Below are 10,589 nucleotides of genomic sequence, written 5' to 3' on the forward strand. Positions count from 1 at the left end.
AAATTAAACAAAAACTATGACCACAACAAGAAGGGACAAGGCATTGATGATGATCTCGCAGTGAAAAAAGAAACCAACAAGCATTAATAAATTGAGGTGAGAGAACAAGCTAAATGAGGCGCAGGTGGAGCAACCAGGTGTGCACTCAGCTGGAAGTAAGAAGAACAGAACTTACAAGTGCGTGACTACAAAACAAGACAACAAAACCAAAGCACAAGACTAAGGAATAAAACTATAGCAAAACCTTATCAGCATGACGCCTGCTCCTTTACTGATGTTTACTTTTATTTACAGTGAAGCCTGAATTTTGCATTGAGTTTGGTAAAATTCTTTTTCATGCTAACTGTAAATGTGCCATGAAATGTAAATATATGTAAATACAGTGTTGTATTATAAATCTGCTGTTTATGGAAATTCTGGAAGTCAGCATACACACACACACACACACACACACACATATATACATATATATATAAAATTAAACAAATTTGTGTCCAATTAGAAGACATTTATGTGATAATAATAATAATGGATGCCAAGGACATAACGGTAGATTGACTGTGAAGAAGCAGATGTCCTGCTCTGTCGCCTGAGTCACTGCCGCCCCCAACCATGACTCATTAATGAGGTATTTTGTTTATGTTTTGACAATAAATATAAGCAGACACAGTACAAGTGCAGCCAATAACATGTCTAACTCTGTATTAGTGGCATTGAAAATCTATTAACATACACACACATTAATCCCTATGCAAAACTACACCATAACACCGTCAGTGTGTGAATGTGAATGTATGATGTGTGTGTATGATGTAAAGTGCTTTGGGTATCATTCCACATACAGTAAAGTGCTATATAAATAAGGACCATTTACTATTTTATTGGGTGGAGCGTGTTGTGTGTATCACCATCACACCACACATTTGACTTTTACACATTTACCATGAGAATCTTCAGGGATGTGAACTGATATGCTGCACAAAGAGCAGCTTTTCAATCGCAACTCAACAAATGTTAAAAGTTTTCATAAAATGTTTGATACTGATAAATTTCTTTGACAGTCACTAATGCACAAATGTTGAGGACCTACATCTCCAACAGTAGCTGGCACATTCTTTTTTCTTTAAATTTTAGAGCTGGCTGGAAAAGAAAAATGCTTTTTTTATTGAAAGTAATTTTCTTCTTTCCACAGTCTAAACACAACAAATTTTTCCTCTCTTGTCCATGATTAAGCTCATTTTAACCTGCAAGAGAAAAGAAAAACATCCAAATCTACACCACAACAGACTGATTTCTAAACGCACACACATATTACCATCAGCAGTTCATTGACTCTATGAAGCATTGCAGATTATTAGCATATGTGTCAAAGGCCAAGAGGTTTCCAGGATCTACTTGTCACCCTTGCATAACCACTAAGATGCTAATTCCCCCCTTAAAGGAGCAAATAGTAGCTGCTGTGAAAGCCAGTCATCACCTTTGACCTCTCTTCCTAAAGCTGCCTCTCTTTCCTGCTATTGATCACTTACATTCCTCTGACATTGAGGGTGAGTGTGAGAATTCCCTTCCAGATAGAGGCATTTCAGGAGTCATTACCTCTGGCTTACTCAGAGCCTGTGTGTGAAAACTTTCTATACAGAAAGAGGCAGTGAAATGGATCATTAAAGCCAGCGATGCCTGATGGGGCTGCTGTGTGGTTCAAAGGTTGCTCCATTTCTCCCGGAGGCTTGACTTTTCCACACAGAGACGCAGGTGTTGGGTCAAGTAGACACTGATAAAAGCGGAAACTCGTCCTTGATACATAAAGAGGCCACATGACAGGTAAGTCATGGTACCTGCTACCAATAGATTGCTTAACCTTCACTTGTTTAGTTGACATTTATGGAAATAGCTCATTATTTTGGGGTATTTTTACACTGTCTGTGGATAGAATTAATAATCACAAATCACCATGAACATGTTTATTGTTTACTTCTGTAATCAGTGAAGTGGTGACTCTTCATTTTGACTAAATGTAACTATAAAGTCATTTACATACCAATAAGTTCATGTTTAAGTATAGCACACATATCAGCCCCCAGCACAGACTGCAGATAGGGTAACGCCTACTGGGCTGGTAAATGCAATTTATTCTGTATGGTTATCCAAGTGTGACACTAGTCACTGTTTAGTTATTGAACTGTTATATAAATTTGTCGCAGTTGTTTGCAGAACTTCCCTCTTTTGTCCTTTTATTCTTGATTTTATAGCATCCTACGGTAAGGATGTAGCTGGTCGAATAAAATGACAAAGAATTAGAGCCCAAATTATATCATAATAAGATTTTCTGTAGTGAATTGCTCCTAAATGAAGGCTAAGTTTCACAAAGGTGTCAAGATAAATTTTACTGTCTCCTTTAGTTCGAAACAGATGTTCGTGGCAGAAGCCATCAACAAAATTCGAAAATCCTATTAGAGATCACACTAAAAATGTCCAGAAAACGCTGTTTCTAATCTTGAAATAATTTTTGCTGATCATTTTTCTTGTCATCACCAGAGAGAATGGACGTGCTCACAGTCCTACTTCTGTTCTTCACCGCTTCAGGATTTTCTTATGTGTTACATCCCGGTAGGTACCATGTTCCACTTACAACCAAGTCAGCCTTTCTCTCTGAAGAACATCAAACACTTTTCATAGGAATTAGTTTTAATGAAGCTTTAAAGAGGTTCAGTCCTGTTTTTTTGAGTCTTTCACTGGCCTGTAGTGTTTTGTTTTTTTGTGCATGTAAGAGGTCTGGAAAGTTGCAAAGCCTTAAATCAGGGGTGTCAAACTTCAGCCCTCGGGGGCTGGTATCCTGCAGGTTTTCATTGTTTCCCTGATCTAACACACCTGACTGAAATTAATTGGTTTTTGTGAAGAAGCTGACTAGAAGCTGTTGGATCTATTTGATTTTATTCAGGTGTGTTTGAGCAAAGAAATAACTAAAACCTGCAGGATAGGTGCCCTTGAGGATCAGAGTTTGACACCCCTGCCTTAAATCAATGAGAAAAGAGACATCCTCTCACATAATTTAGCGTTATGCTACAGGTGTTTTTACTGTAAGTTAACCCTCTGGTGCATGAATTATTACAAAACAGTACCACATTTTTTTAAATAAAATATTTTACTTCTACAGACATGCACATTGAGGTTTTTCTGAATTTCAATCTTATTTGAACTTTTACTCAGTGTGTTGATTTTTCTATTTGATCTATGAAAATAATTATAAAATAATATCTTGTCATATTAATATAATATAAATTAAAAACACCTGGATCATTTTCTTGTCCTGTTTATCACTGAGGTAAACTTGGTAATTCTAATGTATGTATATATACTATATCAAATGTATTTAATCTTCATACATGGCAGAGTATTGGTGACTCACTAATGTCCAATGAAGTTGCTATTGTACAATCCACACCCATGCATACATTTAAAAACAGCCTTTAAATATGTGTCCTCTGTAGTGGACACTATGCATCAAAGGATTAAAGCTGTTTGCAATGAAAAGGAAAATTTATCCATATTTAATGAAAATTGGTAGCAAATAAAGTTTTAGGATCCTGCCTTAAAAAAATATTAGAGAAGACTTTTCAGGTTTTCTGGTAGTTTATTATTACTATTATTATTATTATTATTATTATTATTATTTTCCAGAAAACTAAATGCTGATTCTTATTGTTCAGTTTTAACTCTCAGGATGGGAAGCAAACTTGGCCTTGGTGATGTTAAAAGTCTTGGTGGTTCATATGGTGTCAGCAGATCAGATGTATATTTTAGACCAGAACCATTCATTCAGGGCCTTGAATAACAGAATAAAGAAGAATAATTTTAAAATCAATTATTTGGCACACAGGAAGATATTGTAGAGGTCTAAAAACCAGAGTGATATGTTCCCTTTTTTTGGTCTTTGTGACACAAGCAGCCACATTCTAGATTAGTTGCATTTGTCTTGAGATTGTTAAAGAGACCTGTAAAAAAATAAAAAAATAAATAAAATCCATGAAAGCATGAAAAATCTTTGAAAGGTTGAGCCACCACTCACATTATTCTAGGTATATTCTTTAGGTGGTACATGGCTGATTAGGTTACTGCTTTAATACAGCTTTTAAAGATGCATGATGTAACTTTCTGACCTTCAAACTTCACATTACAGACTCGTTTGATGGCACAGTGACATTTCTTATGTGCATTTCCAGAGCTGACGCTGTCCAGCAACAGGTTGAGAAACCACAGTATACAAATCATACAACTTTATAATCCGGGACAGGCGAGTTTCGCTTCAAACACTGCGTGACACGCTAGCAAGCGGATGTAAACACACTGGCCGTTTTAACTGCACAATGGCTGATTCAGCAAAGAAAGATATCAGATGAGGAGAAGCAACGAAAGAGAGAAAGAGACAGAGCAAGAGATAAGAGTCAAGATAAGACTGTCTTTTTACTCGCTGAACAGAACTCATTTCACAAGCAGAATGCAAGATGGATGCCAAATTAGCCGTTGACAGGGGGGCGTCACTAAGAAAGTTGCAAAAGTCCTGTAGTGCATCTTTAAAATGAAACTCAAAGTCAAAAATAACGTCACCATTTCTGACTTAATCAGCTGTTTTTTTAAGCACTTATCTTTGGATGCTCATCTTTGGCATCAAAGACAATGTTTTCAGATTTATCCATCCACATACTGATTTGACTGAGGCTCACACTTAAGTTGTGTATGGCACCAGAGTCTCCTGGTGAGACACAAATATAGAGCGGAGTGTCATTAGCATAAGCAGTACTAAGATCTAACAAAGATAAAACTGAACTTCTGCCACCATCTGTGTTTAAATGGATGTCATTTAAAACTTTTACTAATAAGATTATCCGTCAGCGCTTATATCAGATCAACGCAGGTTAACCCCAAAATAAAACATGAAAATGCAGGCTTAGTAAAACTGTAAGATGTTGTCTGGTGCTTATATTTGTGTTGTTGCTCTTTCTCCAACAGGAACCTCTTTCACAGAAGTAAATGGACTAAACAAAGGAGACCAGTCTGACAGCATTAGTGAGCAGCTGGACGATGTTTCCATCTTAACAGCAGTGAGAGCAAATGGAGTTGAAAATATAACCACTGAATCCACTACGATGGATCAGATTCTTCATTTTACTTTACCAGAAAATACAAAATCTGCTAAATACTCTTCATCTGATACCACCGAACATGTGAGTGAAGAAGCTGTGGTGGATATGGGAGAACATGCGCTCAATTTGCTTTCCAGTTCAAACACAGCGATACACGATGAGGACAGAGTAGTGATGACAACCCTGAAAGAAACCACACACATCCAGGAAAATACAAAAACTGTCAAAAATCACAACAGAAATGAGCAAATAGAAAAAGTAAAACAAGAAATAGCAGAAGAGGAGAAAGAAAGAAAGCTAGTTGCTGGGATTCATCTTGACAGGACAACAGGGGACATTTATGAGGAGAAGACATTAAAAGTGAAACACGAAATTACAGACAAGAGAGGAGCTGAAAATGGGGACGGTGTAAAAGATATTAACTTTAAGGAAGATCGAATAGCGTTGTTCAATCTAGCATCTCCTTCAGGCACATCAGCTGCTCAATCAGAGATTCCTGTCATTATGCAAACTATCTCTCAGTCTCAAAATCCCCCCACTTTTCCTCCTCTTCAACATGTCATCCCATCACCTCCTGTTGCACCAGCAGACTCTAAACTCAAGCTGACAGAAGCGAAGTCTGGCTCCATTTTAGAGGATGTTCAGGTCAAAAATATTTTGGTGAAGCCAACAGGGATGGCGCTACAAACACACATAGCAGAGCTCACAGGGGAAATAAACACAGCCAATGGAGCACAAGAAGGTGAGTTTATCTCCAGGTTGAAAACAGTAAAGCCAAAACCAGAAAAGACAACGTTTGGAATCACATATTCAACAACAGAAGCGCCAAATCCTTCACAAAAATCCAACGAAAATATAAATACTGCTAAAATAGATAGTTTTAAACACCAGCCACCCACAACACAGCCCACAGGGGAACCTGACACTGTTAAACTGATGAAAAGTGTCACCTTACTTCCAGCAAAGCATAGCAAAGCATCTCCTCCCCAACCACAAGCCACCAAATCTTCAGCCAGATCGCAGCTTGCAACTGCAGGAACAGCTACGATGAAGCCAACAAAAACCAACATAAGCAGCAAAAATAAGACAATTAAGAAGTCCAAGGAAAAGAAAAGAAGGAAAGACAATAAAACACAAAACCCACAAGAGAACAAGAAGAAAGTCACCCCACCAACACACTTTCCTTACTTTATGGATAACTACTGTCCACCTGAGTGTGCCTGTTATGGAAGGTAAGGCATTAAAAGTACCAGCTGGTGGTTAAATGAAACACTCAGAATGTATATACGGTATATTTACCTCAAATTTATATCATGTAAATTCCTAGTCTAATTTAAAGAAACCCAAACACCATAAGGTCTTGATGCTGGTAAAAGGTCAATAAAACAAGAATGCAGTGATTTGCAAATCTCATAAACTGGTGTTTTATACCCAAAAGAACATGCCGAGATTTTTTATCATTTATGGAAAAACAGCTGATTCACTTTTCAAAAGAGCATCTGGTCCCATGGTGTAATGGTTAGCACCTTGGACTTTGAATCCAGAAATCCGAGTTCAAATCTCGGTGGGACCTTGTTCTTAGTGACTGATTAGCCTCAACTAACCCTTCCTCATCTAAAACCTTCTAGTGGTGAAAATACCCTTAATGCTACTACCTAACCATTGTAAGTGGCTTGGATAAAGTATGTAATGCAGGGGTTGTCAACATCGGTCTTTGAGAGTCACAATCCTGCAGGTTTTCCAAGTTTCCCTGGTCCAACAAACCTGACTCAATATAATGAGTCGTTGTGCAGGTCCTTAAAGGCTGTTGGATCAATTATTTAATTTAATTTGAGTCAGGTGTGCTGGAGCAGGGAAATTTGGAAAATTGTGGCTCTAGAGGACCGATGTTTGCCACCCCTGCTGTAATATAATAAAGTTGGAGAAAAAATGAAATATTTGACAGCTAAATAGCTTAATTGACAACAGGTCAGTAACATGACTGGGTATAAAAAGGAGCATTTCAGAGAGGCAGGGTCTCTCAGATGGACAGAGATAAACTGTGTCTTAAAATTCTGAACAATTTCAGAAAAATGTTCCTCAATGCAAAGACTGAGGATCTCAAAGAATCGGGAGAAATTTTGCTCTGGATCTTTGCATTTGAACCAGACATGTCATATGTGAACAGGATCCAGAAACAGCACCGGCTTCTCTGGACCAAAGTGCATTTAAAATGGTCTGAAGCAAACTGAAAAACTGTTCTGTGGACAGATGGATGAAAATGTGAACTAGTTTGTGGAAAGCATGGACGGCGTGTCCTGCAGACTAAAGAGGAGAGGGAGCATCCAGCTTGTTATCAGTGGACAGGTGAAAAGCTGCATCTCTGATGGGATGGGGCTGCATTAGTGCCTATGGCGTGGGCAGCTTCCACATCTGTGAAGCTCCATCAATGCTGAAAAGTACATGGAGGTTTTAGAGCAACATCTGCTCCCATCCAGACAACGTCTCTTTCAGGGAAGGCCTTGCAGATTTCAGCAAAACAATGCTGAACCACAACCTGCATCCTGGCCTGGCTGCAGTCCAGACCTTTCACCAGTACACAACATCTGGAGCATCATGGAAGCAAAAATCCAGCAACAAAGGTCCAGGTCTGTAGAGCAGCTAGAATCCTGCATCAGACCAGAATGGGACAACATTCCTTTCCTAAAACTCCAGCAACTGGTCTCCTCACTTCCCAGACGTTTCCAGACAGTTGTTAAAAGTAAAGGGGATGCTACACGATGCTAAACATCGCCCTGGAACTACTTTTTACAGACGTGTTGCTGCCATCAGATTTAAAATTAGCCAATATTTTCCATGAAACTGTAAAATGTCTCAGTTTCAACCTCTGATAAGTTGTTTATGTTCTATTGGGAATGAATATATTGTTGAGATTTGCAAATCATTACATTCTGTCTATTGTTTGTTTTTTACATTTTATTTTCGGGGTACATTCGGGGTTGTGTATTAAATCTATTACATTTCATAGTCATGTTATTTTAGTCATTCCAAAAATTGTAAATACTCCTAAAAACAAATATGATCAAGTATTAATCTTAAACTATGTTTTGTTTTCCAGAGTGGTCCAGTGTTCAGATAAAGGTGTGGATAAGGTTCCTTATGGTATTCCTTATAATGCTCGCTACATTCTTCTGATGAATAACCACATTGACAGCATTCAGCTGGACTTGCTCACTGAATATGTCTCTATGGAGTTCCTCGTACTGAGCAACAATAGGCTCACAGATGGTACCATAGAAGGAGCGTTTGAGGGAGTCCCAGCTCTGAAGCGTCTCTATATGGACAGGAACTTTCTCGAAAGTGTCCCAGTCGACCTCCCAGTTTCGCTTGAAGAGCTTCGTCTGGACAACAACCACCTGAGGGTGATGTCGGACACAGCCTGGACACGATGTCCTGGCCTCTTGGTTCTGAGCCTGAGCAACAACAGCCTGGGAAACGGATCTGAATCTCTTCCTGATGATGTGTTCTCTCCTCTGTGCAACCTGCTCACTCTGAACCTGGATCACAACCAGTTAGCGTCAGTACCTCTGGGGTTACCTCTGTCCGTTAAGGAGCTATATCTAAGAGGGAATCTCATTGAGCAGTTTCGTGGAGGAGCATTCAATGGTATATCAAAGCTGGTGCTCCTGGATCTGAGTGCAAACAGACTAACCAACAAAGGTCTTAACAGGGATTCCCTCCTCAATGCAACACACTTGGAAAGCCTTAACTTAGAAGGAAATAGACTGAAACAAGTGCCACGACACCTTCCGCCTTCACTTAAAACTCTAAACCTGGAGGACAACCTCATATTCTCCATAAAAAAGGCAGCTTTCAACACCCTGAAAAACCTGGAACATCTAGGCTTGGCAAGGAATAAGATATTCAAAGTGGCACCAGGTGCATTTAGGATGCTGCCCATCCTGCATCAGTTAGACCTCTGCCACAACACTTTACGCCAGGTGCCCAGACAGCTGCCTCGAGGTCTGCACTCAATCACACTCACTCACAACAAGATTCAGTCAGTGCCTCGGGATGCTTTCTGCTGGGGTAATAAGAGTCTCAGCGGGCTTGTGCAGGTGCAGCTGGAGCACAATTTAATTGATATGGGGAAGTTGGATTCACAGGCTTTCCGATGTTTGCGAGGATTCCAGGTGGTGCACTTCTACTGAGCCACCGAACCTTCAAAGCGAAGGATAAAAACATTCTGGTTGTGCACAGAAATGTCTTTGTGGTTCAGTCTCCCCTGCTTTGGAAGCTAAATCAAAACATGTGGTGAAAGGCAGAGACCGACACTGAAACTGAACAATAATATTTATTAAGTGTGAAGTTCAGTTCTTTGTGCCTGACACACATGGCTTCATGTGTTTTTATGACACAGGCTGTTTTTTCCATCCGGTCTGCAGGGTGGGAGAACAGAGGTTCATATCCAGGGGAAACATGTCAAATCTAAACGTGAAGTTATTTTATACAATGACAAATGTCAGTGGCCTTGTTGGCAGCTGTATTTCAAATGGATAAAATAATAAACGATTTGAACTGAGAAACATCCATTTTTGTGACATGGTAATAGAACGTAATACTGTGGAAAGCAGAGCTGGTCATCTTAGAAACAGATCATGAGATGGCTATTAAAAAAAAGGTTGGAGCAGTTTTTGTCCTGCATTAATCAAAGTTCCTTTAAATTTATGTAAAGAAAAAAAAAGCCCAGTGAACCTGACTGGTAAGAGACCACTGGCAAATTAAAAGAAAGGGAGACTTTGACTTTAATCAGGCCAAACTTATTCTGAGTGATCATCTTCCCAACGATGACTGATGAACTTTCTCTTACAAGATGATGTGAAACATATTTTATAGCCAGCGTTTCCCATCAAAACATTAACTGAGGGTATTTATTTTATATACTTGGTCATAAAAATGTTGACTCTCCAACAAATAAGAATAGAAACCAAAGTTTAATCTCAAATGATTTAATGTCTTAGATTTCTAGAATTTATCATTTATATTTAATTCCATACATCCAACTGAAACACACAAACCGAAGCACAACAGATTCATTCGGTATTTGATGTTGAACAAGGACACAGAATCTGACCTGTGATGCATTTATTAAATGTAGTAATGTGGATAGACGAGCATGAATAAGTCAGAAACAAAAACAAGTTTATAGTCAAACTGTGTCTGTAAATGTTTACTTTGCAAAGTTTTTGTGTTCTGATTTTTATTGTTTGGTTCTTGAGTTTATTGAATATTATATGAACATTTTTCAGCTCCCATTGGATGAATACTGAGACTGTCCTTGGCTATGATGCATCTGTACGGACTCTTCATCTACATTAATGCTGATTGTCATGTGAGCTTACTAATCAGAATCACCTGTACTCTTATACTTCAATTGTTTAATTAAAAGCAAGATTTTCTGATATTAAT

The 10,589-nt window shown here is 38.7% G+C and overlaps 1 protein-coding gene and 1 non-coding gene across 2 annotated transcripts; both read left to right on the forward strand.

Annotated features, from left to right (window-relative positions):
• The first annotated feature begins 6,332 nt into the window (after positions 1–6,332).
• Positions 6,333–9,331, forward strand: LOC121634527 (decorin). The gene is made up of 2 exons (XM_041977227.1): positions 6,333–6,373; positions 8,239–9,331. The coding sequence occupies exons 1-2, from the start codon at positions 6,333–6,335 to the stop codon at positions 9,329–9,331; spliced, it is 1,134 nt and encodes a 377-aa protein (XP_041833161.1).
• On the forward strand, positions 6,643–6,714 carry trnaq-uug. The gene has a single exon. It is a non-coding gene; the product is annotated as a tRNA-Gln (tRNA).
• Positions 9,332–10,589: the final 1,258 nt, after the last annotated feature.

Source organism: Melanotaenia boesemani, chromosome 23 (genome assembly GCF_017639745.1).
Source record: "Melanotaenia boesemani isolate fMelBoe1 chromosome 23, fMelBoe1.pri, whole genome shotgun sequence".
NCBI classification, from domain to species: Eukaryota; Metazoa; Chordata; class Actinopteri; order Atheriniformes; family Melanotaeniidae; genus Melanotaenia; species Melanotaenia boesemani.